This window comes from Vanessa cardui, chromosome 20 (genome assembly GCF_905220365.1).
Source record: "Vanessa cardui chromosome 20, ilVanCard2.1, whole genome shotgun sequence".
NCBI lineage: Eukaryota > Metazoa > Arthropoda > Insecta > Lepidoptera > Nymphalidae > Vanessa > Vanessa cardui.
In genome coordinates, this window is record NC_061142.1 from 572856 (window position 1) to 593890 (window position 21035).

The window sequence follows — 21035 nt, forward strand, 5'->3', positions numbered from 1 at the left end:
CGATGTTTTAATCAAGTTTTGATTTGAAATCACGATCATTTATGTATACCAAAAATAGAAGAGGACTTAAAATTGGTCCCTATGGAACCCTTTTTATCTGTATTTGCCAAGGTTACTGTACATGTCTGAAATAATTGTTTTTTTTACTAATCATTTACTTAAAGTAAGAGTATGCATTTTTTTCAACTATTTTATATTTATTTGACTAGTTGTATAGCCTAATTAAAATATTGTGATAACACAATATTTTTACACATAGGGTATCTTTAAATAACTTTTAGTTGAGACTTTAACATGACCTCGTTTGTTCGTTTTTTGTTGAACAATTTAATATGATGCTTATAAGACTAAAGAAAAAACTTATTTTAAAACATGGGTGTATATTTAACAAATACATATTACAAGGTTCTTACTAAAACAAAGTGTACAATAATAGTTTGTCATTTAAATTGATTCTTAATTCAAGTATTGTGTAGTTTTCTCAGCCCCACTCCCAGCGGTGCAGGATTGGGCTAAACATCCAGAGGTCGGGGTGACCTACGTGTGATACGAGGGGGCCCATGTCGAATTGACTCCACCTGGAAAAAATATTTCAATCATATTTAAAATATTTTCATTCAAAAATATTACTATTTTTTTATTGAATCAAAGATACTCAGATGATAACCACAGTTCCAGTATGTACTCACTGGAAGGGCGGGATACCCCGCGTGAGGTTGTGCGTGGGACTGGACACGGCGAGGAACTGGTAGCGCTTGCGGAGCACCGAGCTCGTCAGCTTGGCGTCCGTGGCGCCGTGGCTGCGGTGGCCCAGCGCGCGGAACGGGTACGTGCCTGCGGGTTGGGGCGTGTTAGAGGCCACACACGACGCGCGGGTAACACTTCGGTGCTACGTACCGTTGGCGGGGTTGAGGTCGTTCCTGGCGGCGACGGCGTTGATGGCGCTGTAGGGCGGCGCGCAGGCGCAGCGCGCGAGCGGGTCGTGCCGGAAGTCGTTGTAGCGCAGCACGCTGAACATGTCGCGCGCGTTGCGCACGCCCGCCTGCGGCAGCGGCACTGTTACCACCTACTGCATAGCGGGAGGGTGTCCTAGTGGCGAGACAGCCGAGGTACCTGGAGGGACTTGAAGATCTTCGCCCTCGGGTTGGTGTGGTAGCCGAACCAGTCGCCGTACATGGCCACGCGCATGTTGCCGCCGCTCAGATTGAACATGCGCGGGAAGTACGGGATATTATACGACGGGAAGTACGTCGTTTGCTTGAGATGTTCCGTTCTGAGGAGTTGAAAGGTTTCGGAAACAGTGGAAATATTTATTAAACCTACATTTATCTCAGACTCTGACACGTCAACCTCATACTTTATTCGAGCGGGCTTATATGAGCAATTTTGAATTGTCATTTTACAGAAATACATGTAATAGTCATTTACTGTAAACCAATCATGTATCTGTGGTAATGCACCTTGTCCACCTTAAAAGATCAGTGAAGTATAGTCAGCAAATAACGCTTTATCGCAAATACCTTTAAAGTAGAAAGATCATTGATATATTCTAGAAATAGAAAGGGACCCAAAATTGATCCTTGTGGGACACCCATTTTTAACGAAGATCCAGAAGTCTTTATTCTATTAAAGAAAACTGGCTAAAAATAAATTGCCAATAAAAATATAGCTAACACTAATATAATAAGTATAATTGATACTTCATATATATTCACTGTCAAAACATATTGTCAATACGCGTGAAAGTCTTTACATCTGAGTATCCTCCATAGTGGTCTCAAATAAGTAAAAATCGATTGATACAAAGAGCCACAATCTATTACCGCGAATTACAATTAACTATGTCGTTTCGTACGAAAAGCTGTACCGAGTATGTCAATTTTCAAAGAATACCTTAAAATATCTAGAACATCTAAGCAATAACCATAATTCATAAATTAAGATCGTGACGCTGTCTGGTATTAAAAAAATTAATGCACAGATTATATAAGATAATAGATTATACAAGAAAAAGCCAAAAATCACCAATGATCATTAATTAAGGGTTATCTACAGACTAAACCTTCCAAGGAAAGTTACTTTGAAGGAGCCACCGAATGAATGAGGCAAGTAAATGCACTTACAAGTCTGCTGCTTCCGTGTACCCTGGGAGCTGTTCCACCACCCACAACAGGCCTGGCTGGATGGAGCCCGGGGCCTTTTCGTTCTTTGCCTTGAACTTATTGTAGTCCACTATGTACCTTTGTCGAATAGGTATTTATATCATACTAATGAAAGCGGAAATTATAGCACTTATTTCATATTACATTTATTTCTATAAATAATTTAAAAATATATTAAAATAGGTACATATATACTTACATGTACTATGGAACTGTATTGCTAAGTGGATCAAAGTAAAATACATAAACATATTTCATTTCAGACACATCCGAAAAACACTTTATAATGTAGAGTAGTGAAACTTGTCTTTTTTAAATCGGGCAACACTTACACACGACATAGCCTATTAGGTGTAGGAAACCTTAGATTTTTATATATTATGTATTTCATACGATTTGCTAATAACTCAGCTATTTTGTGAACTACATACAGTTTACGGTTATTAAACTTTATTTATAAAACAACACTGTTACAATTAACTATTTATTTCCGCTTTAATTTTACTTTCAAAGTAAGTAGTGTTATATAGTTTTGGCAAATCCATAGAGAATACCATAGATTAATCGAGCTCTCGACCAATCAGATCGCGTCAATTTGCTGTCAAATGCTGTTTATTTGGCTTTTTTCCTCTTGTGATTGGAATAGAATATACAAAAATATATCGGATTACGTTTTAATAAATTATTCTATTGTCAATTATGAGTTATTTTTCTTTTTATTTATGACTTTTATTTGTGCCAAGAGGGCACAGATTATTTTACCAATGTCACGTGAGACGGAGAAGACACGACAGAGATTGAACGGTGCGGCTGAGATTTCGGATTGTGTAGGTATTCTCACCACTGGTTGTTGTAGGTGCCGCTGTTGTGCTTCCGGAATATTTCGACCCACTCTTTGCCGTCCCTCGCGAGCCGATTGGCGACCATCGCGCGGGCGTACTCCAAGATCTGAATGTTTTTAAATATATTTTTTATGTGATATGTGACAAATGAACTGGAGGCTCACCACAAAGTGCACATCAGCAGCACCAGGGAGCTTACAGGTGCGTTACCAGCCTTTACGGAAGGAGTACGATCTTTTCAAATAATACCTAAGTAAATACCTCCAGTTTCAGATATGTTTTACCAAATTGACATCTACATTTTAAAAATAATTTGCGCACCAAAATCAGACGCAGACGATTAATCGCAGTATACCTTAATCACTGGGTTAGGAACCCAATAATCTTCTCTTTGGCAAATCTTGCGGACAAATTTTCCGGTAAGATGTGCTACTACACTTATTCTGAGGAGTGTCTGTTTGTAATATTAAAATAACCGCTTTTTACTAAATGCATTTATGTGCACGGTACATACGTATACCAAAATAACATTTTTTACAATTTATGTATATCTGCCTATTTGTTCCGGCCAATATCAGGAAGGGCTGGTCCGATTTTGACTACATTTTAACTGGCATATAGCTGATGTAATAAAGTAACTAATGTGCCTATTTGTTCCGGCCAATCTCTGGAAGGGCTGGTTGTATTTTGACTAGACTTTAACTGGCATATACTTCATGTAATAAGGTAACTAACGCTCGAAGTCGCAGGCACAGCTAGTCATATACTCCTATATAAGCTTAGCAATCCGAGCGTCTCACCTGGCCAACCGGCTGCACCAGCTCGAAGAGCGTCCGGTTGCTGTTGCCGATCGTGGTCTCGGCGGCAACCAGCCCCGACGATATTATGTAGAAGTCGTCTGTTGACTGCCAGTCACCATACATGTTTCATTATTTGCGTCAACGGTGGCTCGAGTTGGTACCACCGGTGAGTGTCATTAAATCTACCACTAAGTATATGTATTTACTTGGTGTAAGGTCTTTATCTGGGTAGATACTTATACATAATATATTCTACCCCTTAATTGTAAAATTAAATATGATAGGGTTGAAGGGTGAGAGAGTCAGTGTTATAACAGACACAAATGTTAGGTCATCTTATTTCCCAAAATTGGTACACCTGATATCCTAAATAGAAGGTAATGTGGGGGCAGATATATAGCTAAGTGAGGAAGGGCCCTGGTACATATTGTAGAAAAAGAATTGGGCCCTCACCCCCTCTTTCCCATGCCTCGTTAACTAATATTTACCCTTTAAAATTATAGATAGCAATTAAGAAATCTTGTAAGCAGGGTCGTGTTTTTCTAGCTTCAGAAACTTAAGGTTTAGTTTAAAGGCCCCCCTGAACTCCGGGGCCCTGGGCTACGATAGCTACGCCACTTGGGGCTGTTTGTGTGACATGTAGGGCCTGTATTATACAATAGCTAAATATTTACCTGCACAAACGCGGGGTAAGAGCTGAATGCCATCTTTCGGCCTGGGATGAGTTCCAAGTCAAGGGGCGTGCGTTTGTAGTTCAGCACGTAAGTCTTTTGTATTCGGAGCATCGACTGGTAGCTGGAATAGAATTTTAAAATGTGGTATACATTTTATATCATTAACATTTCAGGGGCAGTGTACTAGGCTATAACTGAGTCGAGATGGCCCAGTGGTTAGAACGCGTGCATCTTAACCGATGATTGCGGGTTCAAATCCAGGCAAGCACCGCTGATTCGTGTGCTTAATTTGTCTTTATAATTCATCTCGTGCTCAGCGGTGAAGGAAAACATCGTGAGGAAACCTGCATGTGACAAATTTCGTAGAAATTCTGCCACATGTGCATTCCACCAACCCGCATTGGAACAGCGTGGTGGAATATGTTCCAAACCTTCTCCTCAAAGGGAGAGGAGGCCTTTAGCCCAGCAGTGGGAATTTACAGGCTGTTGTTGTACTAGGCAGAAAAGCAGCCCCGTATTGGTGTTATGGTGATCTGCTATAATCCCCCTCCCCCTACTATTTATATTATTAACTTCTGGGCTTCCAGATGGCCGAAGACTTGAGCATAATCAGCGAGGCGCCTGGGTTTTTTGCACCTCCTCCTTTTTCCTAAATCAACATGGGTCTATACAAAAGCTAACAAGCTGTTATAATATTTATAGACGTTATTTTACAGACGGTAAAAATACTGTACGAAGAGATATTGAGAATCATTGAGTGAACTGTAAGTTGTGTAAGTTGCTCTTGGTTAGGTGTGTATAAAAAATGTTCCTATTACATATTACAAATTTAACCAAATTCGGTTCAGCGCTTTGGCCGTGAAAGAGAGACCGAAGCTGAAGATCCGAAGTGAGCTGACCTGTTCCAGGTGACGTGCGAGGTGTACAGCTCGGACCAGTCCGGCAGCAGCTTGACGAGCCCGCTGCAGTGCTCCCCGAACAGCAGCCCCGAGGGGCTCTCCTTCGGGACCGACAGCGCTATCGCCAGCTCGTCCAAATCCCCCAGCATGTTGATCCATCTTCGATCATTTTAAAAATAATTTTAGGAAGACTTAGTAGAACACCTTATGTATTTATAATGGGAATATAGTTATTTACAATAACAGCACCGTTGCTAGTTTATATGTAGTTAATTTAAACAATCACTAGGATACATTTATACCTACTACTAAACACTATAGGAGTGGTAACCTATACAACCAGGATCAAAGCTATGACTTTCACATCAGCTGTGGAAGGACAATAGCCTGCATACCCATTTACCTTTTGAGATAATCTTGAATTCTATACATGTAACAAATTTGAGTGTCTGTTTGTAATATTAAAATAGAAGCTTTTTACTATATTCACATGTATGTATACAAGATACATATACCAAAATGACATTTTTTCCTTCAATTTTAAATTGTATGTCTATTCTTCCGGTAATTTCTCGAACGGCTGGACCGATTTTGACAGGACTTTAAGGAGGTGAGAGTCGAGATGGCCCAGTGGTTATAACGCGTGAATCTTAACCGATGATTGCGGGTTCAAACCCAGGCAAGCACCGCTGACTCATGTGCTTAATATGTCTTTATAATTCATCTCGTGCTCAGCGGTGAAGGAAAACATCGTGAGGAAACATGCATGTAACAAATTTCATAGAAATTCTGCCACATGTGTATTCCACCAACCCGCATTGGAACAGTGTGGTGGAATATATTCCAAACCTTCTCCTCAAAGGGAGAGGAGGCCTTTAGCCCAGCAGTGGGAATTTACAGGCTGTTGTTGTTATGGATGTGATAAGGAGTGACCTAGGCTGCAACACTTTCTCGCTAAATTCAAACGCGTAAGGAGTTAATACAGCTAGTTGTCAGTATGGAAATATGTCAACATTACATAAAGTCCCTGACAGTGAGCCACTCGTAGGCATCCGTGGTGGCTTCATTGTAGCCGACCGCTAGGCCTTCTATTTGAATGTAGTAGAGCTTAATCTGAAATAGAACTATTATAATGTTAATGGTTAATTAAATGCCATAATCATAAAATTACCATTGTTGAAAATTATAAAATGGTCAATATTCGATTAGTCTATCTGACCGTGTTACGTTTTATAGATCTAATCACTGTAAAGAAATTGATGAAATTTGGTACGAAGCAAATATGAGCCCCAGGGCGCAAGATTATACCACTCGATAACGACAAAAAATAATTCAAATCTGTCACCGATTGCCTATAAGCCCTATATCATCAAATAAAGAGAAACGTAAGGTTTTAATAATTCACCCGAAACTATGCCTTTGTAATAAAGCGCGACTCCTATTGTGCTAACGTTCACTTACGACTTTACACCATGAATGACAGAAAGAAAAATAAATGTTTGCAATAACTTTTGTTCCGAATTCAAAATTTTTCCGTTAACAATAAAACAGATAATTGTGTAAATGGAGTAATTCTTTACTTCATATATTTTTTATTAATATGAAATTTTTAGGCTGCCCAGTCAGTGGCGTAGCTAGGTGAGGAAGGGCCCCAGTGCATAGAAAAATAATCGGGCCCTCATCTTTTCCATCAATCTTTAACTAATAATTACCCTTTAAAATTATAGATTCCAAATAAGAAATCTTATGTGCAAAGCCGTAATTTTCTGGCTACAGAAGGTTAAGGTAAATTAAGAGGGCCCCCTGAACTCTGGGGCCCTGGTGCACTGTACCACCTGGCCCTACCATAGCTACACCACTGTGCACAGTTAATCTGGTGGTGAATTTTAACTAAATTGAAATGAGACCCCACTTTGAAGTGACACATTATTGTTAATCAAAGATAATCAAATCAACATATAGCTATATTGTCACCAGGCAGGAACATATTTATTATTAACATAAATATATTTATGACAGTAAGATAAATGTATACTAGTAATAATACATGAGAATAGTATTACTAATTTCTAGACATAATAAATGTATCTTATATAGTACCTGATACCAGTATGGGTCTTCTGGATTTGCATATACCATAGAAGCAATATAATCTTCATTCTTGTCCACAAAGTCCTCAATTAAGCCGCATATTTCAGTTTTATTATAACAATATCTGCAAGTCATATATATCGAATTATTTATACAAAAACAGTGTGAATTTTTTTACATGATCCAAATTAGATTTTTTTATATCTTTAAAATTCAATCTTTTATTTTTTATACTAGCACAGGATCATTACAATTATATTAGTATCTTTGACATATTTTTTTGCAATTAAAATTAAAAAATTATAATGTCTAATTTAAGCACTTAAAAATGATTATCAGTAACTATTTACAATTAAAATTTGAGCATTTAACACTTAAATAAATAAACGGATATCATATACAATGGTATAGAATCGAATCTTCTGATTGAGCAATAAAGATTAAAAAAAAGTATTATAATTGTAATGGTGGCATTTGATACTTTACTTTTTCTATCTCCGAGTCACATAACAGGTTATTTTATGGATAATATTAATATTAAATGTTGTCAATATTGTACCCTTTTAGCATATTTTGCCAGTGCATCCAAATGAGGTCCCGAGTTAGATAACCTTCCAGAAAACCCGCTGCGTATGCCTGTTTTTCATCACTTGAATCAGGTGATGTATGTAACTCTAGGAAAGCCCAACTGCAAAATGAAAGAATATAATCAGTTTACAATAGCCATTTGACATTAATCAAGTACCACATCTAATTCCATTACGGGTACACATAAAGTGTATATATCCTGTTTTATCTTGATAACTACACCTACCTAACTTGATAGCTGGATGAATGCTCTTATTAACAAAATCTTTATGCTTATTTTAATACTGCATATTGTGATGGATGATGGTAAGTTACTGTAGGATACTCGTTCAGGCAATTTTAATTTTTTGATTATAAAAAACATGTATTTGACGACCTCCATGGTCGAGTGGTGTGTACACCGGTTTTCATGGGTACGCCACTCTGAGGTCCCGGGTTCGATTCCCGGCCGAGTCGATGTAGATTACCATTAGTTTTCTATGTTGTCTTGGGTCTGGGTGTTTGTGGTACCGTCGTTACTTCTGATTTCCATAACACAAGTGCTTCAGCTACTTACATTGGGATCAGAGTAATGTATGTGATGTTGTCTCATATTTATTTATATTTATTTATTTATTTATGTATATAATCTGAGACTTACCCCGTGTTATTAATCTCGTTGCTGTATGTGGCTCTTGCCAGATGTACCTTCGGGATTTCATAATAGTGATCCGTCGTCGAAATCTCAATTTCTCCATCTGACCATGTTACAAACCCATACTTACTCTCACAACGTGAAAATAAACAAAATAATAATAAAATACTACATTTTATGTATGAAATCATTGTTTCTCGTCAGCTAGCCATCAAACAATTACGATAACTAATAACAATATTAATTGTAGCTGGGTCTTTTTAGATTATAAATGTATATTAAAAGGAACTAAATTCATAAATTATTAATAACGATTCAAATACATAGCGATTTATTATTATGTTTTGACTTATGACATTAGATTTGTATGTCAACAAATGTCGCAGTAGCGTCAGAGACGGTTGATTGAACTTCACAGTTTAAAGTACGGTCTCATAATAGATTAGAAATCTATATGAAGACGTTTTGAATTTAATTTGTTTAAATTAAATACAATTTCAATAAATCACATTTAATTTTCGCGCTCAATTTTTACGCATCTTGCAGGAAGTAAGACTAGTCTTTGATTCTTCATCATTGGTTATTTATACAAATCAATTTATTAAGAAATAACGTACTTATACCATATTATTTTTTATTATTTGTCAATATGAAATTTAAAGTCAGATAATATTGCCCCTTCCCTATTAATTATAATTAACTATCTGCTGCGTTATTTATACTAACATATGTGTTAGTGGTCCTAAGTTTAAATAAAAATAATTCCTTTTTTATAATCCAATCACGAGGCGTAGGGTCACATCGACCGGGCATTACATATACTTACCTTAAATAAGTCGCTGATTCGCTGTACGACTGTACCAAATATATACTGTACCAAAAAGAACTAAACTGAGAATCTACCCTAGATTCTGTTTAGATCTTTGCAAATTTTTAGCCTGTATTTTGCCTAAACGGTTTGAATGTAATGTAATTTACTTCAAAGATATTATAAATAAGTTAATATATAAATAAAACAGATTATAAAAAAATCAACAATGACCAGCATTTATTAACTAAAACAATTCTGTATAATTTTATTAACTAATATCTTTATCACTATTAAGTCACTGTCAATTTGAGTCCTATTTCTCCACACTTGTATCCGATCTCTCGTATGAGGTAGGGGGTGCGTTCGTGCACGGGCGTCCTGAGCCATTCGTTGACATTGAACGCGACCGTGGCGTAGCCCTGCTTCTCCAACAGGTCCACGATCAGACGGAATGATCCTCGGAGGCGGTTGCTATTCATTGAGAAGCAACCTTGTTTGAAATTCATTATACAAACTCTGAAAATGTATAAATATAACCAAATTAATATGTTAATTAATATGGAGTCTACCCGTGACCACGAACACTGCAAAGTGCTCGAAACGTCGGGATGTTTAAAAATAATTAATATACGCGATTCATCCGTTATAATTAGTTTTATTTAATATGTTATATTGACTAGGATAAAAAAAATAAAGTAACAGCCCGTAAATTATCTTATTGCTTATCCCACTGCTAGGATAAGCTTTTCCATTAAGGAGAAGGTTTGGAAGATATTCCATCACGCTGTTCCAATGAGGGTTGGTGGAATGCACATGTGGCAGAATTTTGATGAAATTTGGCACATGCAGGTTTCCTCACGATGTTTTCCTTCACCGCCGAGTACGAGATGAATTATAAACACAAATTAAGCACACATATATAGTGGTGCTTGCCTGGGTTCTAACCACTGGACCATCTCAGCTCTACTAGGATATTTTCTATGAAATCGAATCTAACACTTTAAAACATAGGTGATAGTTCATAATAAATTTTATTGACATACTAGCTAAGTGCTCCGTAAATTCCCATCGCAAAAATTTCGAGAATCCTTTGAATTTTCGCAAATGTTAGAAATTGGGTTAACTTTGCTTGACACGGTCTTAACAATTACATATAATATTGTTTTAAATATAACTATACAAATAAAGAAATACTGTATATGCGCACATAGTGCTTTAATATTAATTAATATTAATTAAATACTTACCTAATCGCTCCTTGCGGTATATTTAGTTCTTCTATCGGTACTTTTATTTTACTGCTAACGCTCTGAAGTTCCACTGGATATCCACCTTTGATACACACTATCATATCTGGGGGAGAAAAGGATCATATTTAGGAAACAAACCATACTATAAACTATAGCCAACTCCAATCGAGGACGTAGTAAATATTACCTAAAAATATTCTTACTAGTAGAAAGTCGCTTACTCAGACAACGGTAAAAACAAGGGGTAATATTAAAACGTGTTGACTGCCAGGCAGGATATATTGCATGCATATATATTGTAATTAACTAACATGACTGTTTTATTTAATGTTGAAAAAGAGTAACTACCGACTTTCTTGTTGGTTCTTCTAGTTAGAATCTACTTTCCGAACTGGTGGTAGCTTCACTTAATATAAAAAAAAGGTTATATGAAAATTCAAGAGTGCTTGTAAAGTATCAGATACCATCATATCAGAATAAAGTATATTTTGATTTGGTTTGATTTGGTAAGCAACTTTATTTTATACTATATAATGATGATATCCACTCGAATTTTACTTTCGAAGTTTCGATAATTATTTTGCGCTCATTAAACGCCATTTTTTGCCGCTATGGGACTGGTTTGATATGAACATTTAAATCGACCTTATAAATTAAATGTAATGGTGATAGCTGCCCAGATGGGCTTGCACATGTGCTAAGTCTGTTTCTGAATGTTAGTACTGTACTTGGAAATAACTTGATACAATTTAGTCACGTACCTGCTACGATTCCATTGGGCAAGGCGACATTCTTCGCCACATACTTCGGACCACCCAAGCCTCGCGCCAGATGCTCAGCGAGCGGACCTGGCAACGTGTGGACTGGATACAAATCCTTCGCCTTCTGCAAAACATCCTCCGGCAACTTGTACTGAACGCTGTGGAAAGTTCGGACGGCCTCGTTCAGGGTCAGCAGTTGGAGATAGTCCAAAGTGTTGTTCTCTCTCGATAGGAATTCGTCAAGGAAGTCTTTTGAGAATACTCTTTCTATAACTCTGTCTTCGTAATGTCCCAGCGACGCGAGCTCGAGGCAGACTTTAGTCCACGGTAGGGAGGCGTTTGTGCAGCTGAGGATCGGGTTGAGGGATATCTGCCTCCGGAGCTGCTTCCACTGCTCGCGTTCGGGAGTGTAGTTGTTATTGGACAGGCAGTTGATGAAGCCGAACAGTATGTTAGTGCGCGCGTTCGATAACGTTTCCGGTTCGGACGCGGCCTTATTGCACAGGTACTCGACCAGACCGAGGTGCGTGTGCGCCTGGAACGTGGAAAAGGTTTTAAAAAGGTGTGGAAAGGAAAATTTTGATATATTACCACAACTCTTGATATGTTGAACGTTAGAGAGCATATCCAAACGCGCGTATATCCGCAATAGCCCTGTATTTTGTCTTAAATTTTCGCGATTATTACACATTTAAATAAAACTTGTTCTCTAGTAGAGACTCTAGACAGTGTACCCGTGACCACGAACGCTGTAAAGTGCTCGAAACGTCGGGATGTCAAAAATAATTAATATTTTCAATTCATTCCCAATTCAAATTCAAATCCGTTATAACTAGTTACATAACTCTTTATTTCAAATGTTCGAAAAGAAGAACTAGTATTTAATTCTGGCTATATTAGGTATTATCTATATTTCCAAGTGTAAAATGACGCATCAAAAGTCTTTGCAAAAGTCCACTTGAATATCGTATATTTTGATTTAGACATGTATGAAATATTTACGATTAATTCACTGAATCGATGTCTAAAATTTTGTTTTTATATTTCGCAATCAGCCCAACTGAGGATATGTGAATACCATCACCCACAGTACTGTTAGAATTATAAACTACGTCTCATACAGTTATTGCGTTATGTCTCTGTTTTAGTGTTACTTCGAACCATAACAAACTTGAACAAAGAACTACTATTCAGATGTAACATCGATAAAAATCAAAGACTTAAAGTTTTTCAATGATAGGGAACACACACAAAAAAGGCAATATTGTGATAGTATGACTTTGTAGCTACTTTGCAGTTAGGAATAAAATACTTACGATTCTAGACAAAACCCTCGCCACCAACAATCCTTTTTCGAATTCTATGTGATTCTTGACCACGTAGTCCGCTATGGCATCTATTAACTGCTGGTGATAGTACTCCGGGTGTTTGTCTAATATTCTTCCTTTTAATTTAGCAGCCGTCCTTAACACTTCATCGTAAGACAGACTATCTATGGACTGAGTTAAAATGTCGCAGCAAATGTGCAACAATTGGACTCTGGTTGGGAATTTGTCCTCTGTGCAATTTACTAGACAAAGGGCCCATATGATAGATTTAGCTGTGTGCGCGTTGATCGCTTGATCATTTAACAGCAGACCTGTGACTACGTTGTTGACGCAACGATCGGGGAGGTCGTGAGAGCAGGTATATATAAGCATGTCCCTCAAAAGAGGCAAGTCCTTGTTGTCGAGCTCCAGTGGAAGGTGGATTTGGAATGCCAAGGGTAGAGCCAGTTTGAGAGCGTCAACCAAATGATTATTGGTATGGTATTGTGTCAGAATGAAGTCTAGGAACATTATCTGTTGTGTATTTAATAAGTTAATATTACATCTTATTATTTGTAGCATAGTTTGTACTATCAGCGAGTCGACGGGGACTTTCAGATAGGAGAGGACTTTGGTGGCTTCGATCGCTTCGCCAACTTCCAAGGCCCGCGCGTGCTTCTTGAAGTTTTGGCAGAGAACATTAAACGTCGGATCTTTAATGATTACATCTGCACCCTCACCATATCTGTGATAGGAAATTTGTGGAGTTAAAAATCAGCAACATTGTACAAAGTCAAAGTCAAAAGTCTTTATTCAAAATGGAAGTGTTTACACTTTCTTATTGATAGTCGAAGATATAGCACCGGTTCGGAATATTAGACCTGACCTCAGACCAGAGAAGAACCGGCGAAAGAAACTCAGCGTGATATATTTTTTTTAATACAATAATAAACATATTTTTGTTATTTAAAACAGCCTGGAAGCGATTCTCTCATTCCCAAGGTCCCAAGGTATGCAGTCAACTAGAAAGTCATTAGTGTTCTAATATCCTTTAGCACACAAATACTCTTTAACAATTCTTTTGAATTTTATAATTGAATATTGTTGAACGTTTTGTGGGATCCTGTTGTATAAACGTATACATTGTCCCTTAAAACAGTTACCAACCCTGTGTAATCAGGTACTAGGTGTAACAAGTTTATTCTTGTTCCCAGTATTAATGGAATGTATATCACATTTTTTGGGAAAATCATTTATGTTTATAGCTACATACATAACATTATCAAAAACAAATTGAGAAGCGACAGTCATTATTTTAATTTCTTTAAAAATAAAAAAAATTTATCTTAACAAATCATTTGGGCCCAGGTTATAAATTGCACAAATAGCCCTCTTCTGCAGTACAAAAATAGTATTAATGTATAACAAAGACCAATAGATATGCCATGATCAATACATATGTCATATTCCAATGGTAGAAGGAATAAACATAACCAAACCTTACTTTTACATATTTAGTTAGTTGGTACATAAATACCACGCATATTATTCAATACAAGATTATACAGACAATAAAAAAAAGTGGAATTAATAGTTGTGACTTCCAGGCAGTATATATTACATACATATACTATATACTGGCTAAACACCCTTCAAAGTTTAACACAACAATAATATGTAGTGTTGTTTGGATGCTGCCCAACACCTACACAGATGGGCTTGCACCTAGCCCTACCACCAAGTATTTTGGTCCAAGTTGTATATTTACTCATCTTATTATCGGAATATGTTAAAAATATATTTTAATGAAATAGACTAGTTTTTTACTCACTTGCTACCTTTTTGCAGTTCAAATAGAGTCCTGAGAGCTTGCAACATGTGTCTATGTGTCATGTGCTGCAGGTTTGCTTGGACCATCGCGAGGACATCAGATGAACTCGGAGCAGCTTTTATGCTTGTCATTATGACATCTGGAGATTTATTTCTGACCAACTCTGTAACTGAATTTGTTGAAATGAGTGAACTTAGAAATTTCATCTATGTAATTTCCGAGCTTTTTTTTAGTGGTTGTTTTTAATTTATTATTCTATCATATTTGCTTTAAAAAAAAGATACAGATGATTGACAACCTCCTCCTTTTTTAAGTTGGTTGAAAACCGACATATTTATTATTATATTTTAATTAGAAATTTATAACAGAAGCATTATTATTTGCAATAAAATTTGATTATATTTTATAATTATAGTTTTTAAGTATGGTACTTACTAATTATACAAGTTTACATCTAAGAGTTTCGAAATGTGCTTGTAATAATAACCCACATTATAGTTTTAAAGTAATGAAGGTTTCAAATGAGAAAAAAAAATGTACCGCAATTAACTAATTATGTTTATTACCATTTGAAAAGTTAGCTGTTCTTAGTGAAGGATTATTAAGTTGGCTCCCTCTCCGCACATTGCGCCAAACGTTCTTTAAAAGATGGGTCATATCTGAAATTTTACACTTTCTCAATTATTCATAGATTTAAAACAAGAGCGAGTTAGAACTACGTATAAACTTATAGATAGTCTTTCACTACACATATAAATATTTCAAATTTATTGGGAACTTGCCTAAATTATAATGGAAATTGGCGAACTAAAATAAAATCACAAATATATTAGATATAGGTCCATTTTACATTGTACTAATATATTTTTAGCACCGTATTCGATTATAAACTATTCAAATAAAATGTTACAAATAGTTCTTTAATTAAAAAATTAACAAAAATATATGGAATTATATTTTTTTAACTAAATATTTCAAACACTGACAGTATATGTCAATTGTACATCGACAGCTGACTCTTGACAATTAGGTAATGGTGTTTTGAAGAAAAGTTTGACGTAAAAACAGTATTTTGTGTTTTTTAATTATGAATGAAAAATAAAATATTTATTAGCTAACATTTATTACTCTTATTTTATGTTAATTAAAATTATTTTTTTTAAATAATTATAATCATTATTTTTAAGTATCTAAGTTTTAATCTACAGAAAACCTAATACCGATCGACCTATTGACTAGTTCTAGACTCTAGTTGTCACTTGCGCATATACAAAGAAACGTCGAGCGAAATTTCGGTCGATAGAATTTTAAGAATAGTGAATGTTCAATTGTGAATAACTGTTCGAAGATCCTTGGAATCGGCAGCCTAAGTAGGCAGTTCGCAAAAATGTACAAAGAATCCATTATATGCTGTAGACGTGATAGAGAAATAAGAAAAAAAATAATAACACCGGGCGACTACACAATAGTGCCATACGAAGATTCTCGATGTAAGATCCGATTGACCGATGTGTTCTGTAAAAATGCAGACGGCGTTTGCGAAATGGAACCTCTAAGTCGTATATTCAATTCCCCGTTCGATGGCAACGTTATCATTGGAGACATGGACGCTTTCGTCGATAGAGATGTCGAGTTGATCCTTCAACAAATGTGCTGCGGCGAGCTGTGCATCGCACATTTAACATATAAGAACACTCACGGGGATCTCATGTTGGACATAACTTGTAAAATAGAGTTATTAGACGTCACCGAGGAGCAGTTGATCAGTGACTGGAGCTGGGCGAGATTGTACGAGTCGGCGATGCACCACAAGGAACGCGGGGTGCAATTGATCAAGGATAAAAGAACCGTCGACGGGTTCAGGCGGTTTTCCAAAGCCTATAAGATGTTGGTTGCCATGGAACCTGTTGATAAAGATACCTTAGACGAGGAAAGAGCGAAAGAGTTAATTGATATAAGGGTAAGTAAAATATGGTATACCGAAGGAGCAAATGAAATCAGCCTCAAAACTTCTTTCTCTAGCTACTAACTAGCTTCTGAGGTCCACCACGCTGCATTAATGGGCCTGTAGACACAAGACACATTACACGCAAGAGTAAAGCTATGTGTGAATATTTTATCAAATGAACATTGGTTCACTTACAATGTTTTCCTTCACACCAAGCATGATTGACACAATTATTCATATTATAATATTAAAATAAGTATTTATTAATAAACACTAATGAATCAAATCAAAAACTCTGAGATGCATGTCAGGATTGATCTCACAGTCTTGGTGATTAAATTTAAATGCTTTAATCATTTTTCTGTCTCAGCGATGTCTCAGTAACAAAAAATCATAATCAATTTATTTTGATATAGAATCCAATTAAAATCCATCTTTAGTCAATAATTATTATAGGAAATTAAATACTGGAATTTTCTTACAATGAAATACTTTGTTGTTTTAGGTAAAACTTTATAATAATATGGCACACTGTCAACTGCAGTTTGATGAATTTGGTGCATCCCTGGAACTTTGCTGCAGAGCCCTCAAGTATGATCCTGAAAACACTAAGGCTTTATATAGGCGCTGCATGGCGTATATTGGCCTCCACATGTACGAAGAAGCCTGGGAAGATATCCAGAAGGCATTGGCCATAGATCCTAACGACAAAGCTTCCCAATTAAAAGCCTCGGAGCTGAGGCCCCATATTGAAAAAATAAACAAAGATTATGCAAAAGTTATTAAAAAAATGTTTGGTTAATTTTTTTGTAACACTTTTTATTTTTCCTCTTACTTTATTTTTCTCTGAATGAAAGTATGAAAAGAATATATAATTTTAAAGAAAAGAGTGATACTGGGAAATATGTTTAAATCCAATATGATCTAGACATCTAATGTAATGTGTAGTGTACTTTGTGACTTCTTAAAGTAGTAGAGATATATGTTACTGTATCACATTTTTAAAATGGTATAAATAAAACAGTAATAAATAAAATATCAATAAAGTGTATAAAAATTACACCTTTCTATTTCTACAAAATGAAATCTTAAGAAAAGTATATTTACAATTTTAAGTTTAATATGGTGACATAATTATACTGTTCTTATTTAAATATTTTTTCATTTAAGCACTGGGTTAAGATACATTACTTTTTATAATTTTCAATCATTTTTAAAGTAATTATTCATATAAATTCAAAACATTTATTTGGATTTATAGCAATGTTAGGGCTGTAAGATAATTTTTATAAATAAATTTTGTTCATAAAATGTTTATGAACTAAGTTAACGTTATAATAGTGAGCTTTAAAAATTGGTTGCTGTTAGATTTAAATTGTTAAAAACATAGCTGTAAGAAAATAAATCGTGACAATATGTCAAATATATGGCATAATTATGTAGATGTTAGATATAATATGCATTGTTATATGTTAGTGGATTCTGTCCCAGATTTTCCTGATGCGAGACAGAAGCTCGACACTGCCGCCCTCTTCTCCAGGATGCATTTGAGATGCATTTCAAATTCATATAATTAAATTATATTACCAATATACAATCCCCCACCCTCTACTAGATCCGGGTAGGGTAGAGTAGTGCTCAGAAAAGATGTTCGTATTTAAATATTTTAAAACTTAGTAATAAAACCTTGATTATGAAAATGTACAATGGGTTATGGGTAAATCTAGAGATTACTGGTACATCAGCAATATAGTTACGTATTATTTAAAAGTGGCACTTTACTTTCGTAGTGAAAAATTTCATAGTAATCGGGATAATTTTATTAGTATTGAAAGTTTGAAAATATACTAATACATACAATGTCTATTGATGTTTGTCTATATTTCGTTAAATAATATTGTAATGCCCTTCTAGCATAGATAACAGAGTTTCTGAAATATAATGAACAGTTTGGAATCAAATAGAAATTAATAGTATAACGCACATGTCAAATGAGACAAAAATTTAATAATGTAAATAGGTAATTTTTTTTAATATTGTTTGCAAAGGCCTATCATAATATGCATCAGCTGTACCATTCTGTAAGAAATCATCTCGTTTCTCATTCTCGAATATTGACATCTGACATACAGCAATACGCCATTTTGATACGAGTATCCAATGTGATTTAAAATTATTATAGTTGAAGTTGGTTATCATTTTCTGACATATCAAGCTCGTGCTCTTACAGAATAGTGAATACCTCTACTGATATGCAGCGTGCCGTATACATTGATAACTTTCTTACTCGATTTGCGAATTTCGTTACAATAGTATTGTATTTAAATGCATAGCATTTAGTTACTTTATTACGAGTTTCGCTTGTATATTTAAGTCAATGATGTTGTAGTAAAGAGATATGTTATTAACGCGCAAAAAGTGAAGACTAGAAAACGTCCTAATTGGGACGTTTTCCTTTAGTCGTTTTCCGTAGTAATACGTTATAATACATCATAATTACGTAGTAATACGTTTTGCGTACTTAAAAGAACTTATTATCCCTTTTACTTATTGTTTTTATCAAGCCATCCTTTTTACTTTTAACATATATATATGGATATAACATATATGTTTATGAGAATATCATTCATTTAAGTATTTAAAGGTTTAGGTAATTTTTAAATTTAATTTTTTATTTTACTGTTAGGCATTAACTTTTGCTACTTATAGAAATAATGTTTATTTAGTTTTATTTTTGATGATAAGTTAAAAATGATAAACAAGGATCATCCCTGTAAAACTTTAACTCCACTATTCGTTAGTACAATAAAGAATAAATAAACTACGTGTTTTATTTATTACGAAATAAATTTTACCCATTAAATATATTAAACGAATAAGGAGGTAAGCAAAACTAAGTTTACTTTGTGTTATTTATAATTAATCTTTGGTAAGTAAACTGATGTGACTGAAGAAGTATATATTTTTTTAATCTTCCAAATCTGGTAAATCTAGACTCGATAGAACTCGATATTTACAATTACTTTTCCCAGTAACAGGCTGTAAATAACCCATGGCAGTTATACTTATAGGCCTTATTTCCTTTTAAGAAGAACGCTTGGAGCTAATTCCCTGTATTGATAAATGTAATTAGTACGTACTATAAAATTACATTCGACACATGCAAAGCAGGACGAAACTCATCATGTTTTCTTTCCTACATCACACACACTTGTGACAGTTACTTTTTAATAACATTTTAAAAATTATTTTTACCTTTATGATATCTTTATAAAATAGTGTTTGTTTACATGTGTAGAATTTGGGTACATAATTAATATTCATGAATGTTCCTTTTTAAATCAATAAATTAACAAAATTAGATAACATGAGGAACAAACCATTACTTACGACAATCAATATATTTATAAATAAGTATAACAACATTTTCCTTCCTCGCTCTAAATTCGCAAGGATATATTAACATTCGTTATTTATAAATCGATATATTTATTTATTTAATAATGTTTTCGGTGCAAACTTTAAATATGTAGAGTGTAAAAGTCCAACAAAAAATGTAAAAGAACCGACAGAAATACCTTGAAGGAACGGAGTCGACAACGAGAAGCCCCACAAACCGAAACTCACGCAGTCGCTCCTCAAAGTCTACAAACATCGTTATATCACCGTCACAATTGAAGGCAAGGAGATATGGCTGGAAGACATCCTCGCTAAACTCCAATGGTCAACGGAAAGGGGAAATAACTGGGACGTGCCAAAAAGGACGTAGGTAAAATGAATAGAAGGGTGGGCAAAATTTGGATCATCCGGAACTTAAAATTAAAGATGACATTGTCGCCGGAACACTTAAGAGACAATATCCCAGCCCAAAATGACACTGCAAATAAAAAACACATAATATACAACACAATTTGCTAATAGTATCAAAGAGCAAGTCCAAACAATGTGACGACTATAATACATTGACAAATACAATCTCTTCCACTTAACGTATATTTGTCCAAATTTCATGTCCACTATATGAAAATAACTGTTGCACTGTGTCACATGTGTCACATGTTGATGCACTGAGCATCTGTGTGCACAGATGCTCAGTGCATAGAGCGCATTGCCTTTGTGAAATCTAATGAGCCATATATTCTTCCAACAAACCCCACAACAACAAACACCAAACAAAAAAAGAGGCGCAATAACTGGACTACAAGACGGCTACCTTAAGAAATTTGCTTCCAGAAAACTACAATCCACTATAATTTATCCCGTGCAGTGGATGCAATGTCATGTCATACAGAGTAATGCGTGAGTATATTGTACCGTCGACATCAAAAATGCGTTGGAGACACTGATGCAGAGAGCACGTATGGTGACTACCGAGGTGTTTCTGTACTACAACCTGAATATGGCGAACCAAAGTAAAAACGACTCGTCATTAAGCAG

The 21035-nt window shown here is 35.4% G+C and overlaps 3 protein-coding genes across 4 annotated transcripts; 1 reads left to right on the top strand and 2 right to left on the bottom strand.

The window, feature by feature from the left end:
• Positions 1–363: 363 nt before the first annotated feature.
• Positions 364–9249, bottom strand: LOC124538202 (putative phospholipase B-like 2). Its single transcript, XM_047115174.1, has 13 exons — positions 8697–9249; positions 8028–8156; positions 7478–7592; positions 6396–6490; positions 5378–5536; positions 4479–4599; positions 3805–3909; positions 3004–3110; positions 2124–2240; positions 1114–1273; positions 898–1042; positions 690–834; positions 364–578 (listed from the first exon to the last, which is right to left on the bottom strand). Exons 1-13 carry the CDS (start codon positions 8879–8881, stop codon positions 482–484), a joined length of 1680 nt encoding a protein of 559 aa, XP_046971130.1. The 5' UTR covers positions 8882–9249; the 3' UTR covers positions 364–481.
• Positions 9250–9715: 466 nt separating this feature from the next.
• On the bottom strand, positions 9716–15670 carry LOC124538304. Of its 2 annotated transcripts, none has more exons than XM_047115332.1 (7): positions 15433–15670; positions 15217–15309; positions 14651–14819; positions 12829–13564; positions 11513–12047; positions 10749–10854; positions 9716–10017 (listed from the first exon to the last, which is right to left on the bottom strand). In XM_047115332.1, the coding sequence occupies exons 2-7, from the start codon at positions 15305–15307 to the stop codon at positions 9792–9794; spliced, it is 1863 nt and encodes a 620-aa protein (XP_046971288.1). In that variant the 5' UTR covers positions 15308–15309; positions 15433–15670; the 3' UTR covers positions 9716–9791. The 2 variants fall into 2 exon arrangements, with proteins under 2 accessions (XP_046971288.1, XP_046971289.1); XM_047115333.1 differs by having other exon boundaries at positions 14651–14813; positions 15433–15669.
• Positions 15671–15875: 205 nt separating this feature from the next.
• LOC124538305 (peptidyl-prolyl cis-trans isomerase FKBP62-like) lies at positions 15876–17658 on the top strand. The gene is made up of 2 exons (XM_047115334.1): positions 15876–16610; positions 17104–17658. Exons 1-2 carry the CDS (start codon positions 16038–16040, stop codon positions 17398–17400), a joined length of 870 nt encoding a protein of 289 aa, XP_046971290.1. The 5' UTR covers positions 15876–16037; the 3' UTR covers positions 17401–17658.
• The last annotated feature ends 3377 nt before the right edge of the window (positions 17659–21035 follow it).

Bases quoted from the DNA above. Each gene is read 5' to 3' on its own strand.
- LOC124538304 (XM_047115332.1), bottom strand. From the start codon at position 15,307: ATGACCCATCTTTTAAAGAACGTTTGGCGCAATGTGCGGAGAGGGAGC. The intron at 14,820-15,216 runs GTAATAAACATA...CAACAAATTCAG, and splicing joins AACAGCTAACTTTTCAAATG to TTACAGAGTTGGTCAGAAAT. The intron at 10,855-11,512 runs GTACGTGACTAA...TTTCTCCCCCAG, and splicing joins GCCCAATGGAATCGTAGCAG to ATATGATAGTGTGTATCAAA.
- LOC124538202 (XM_047115174.1), bottom strand. From the start codon at position 8,881: ATGATTTCATACATAAAATGTAGTATTTTATTATTATTTTGTTTATTT. The intron at 3,111-3,804 runs GTGAGACGCTCG...AAAAACATTCAG, and splicing joins TGGTGCAGCCGGTTGGCCAG to ATCTTGGAGTACGCCCGCGC. The intron at 835-897 runs GTACGTAGCACC...CCCAACCCGCAG, and splicing joins CGACCTCAACCCCGCCAACG to GCACGTACCCGTTCCGCGCG.
- LOC124538305 (XM_047115334.1), top strand. From the start codon at position 16,038: ATGTACAAAGAATCCATTATATGCTGTAGACGTGATAGAGAAATAAGA. The intron at 16,611-17,103 runs GTAAGTAAAATA...TTGTTGTTTTAG, and splicing joins AAGAGTTAATTGATATAAGG to GTAAAACTTTATAATAATAT.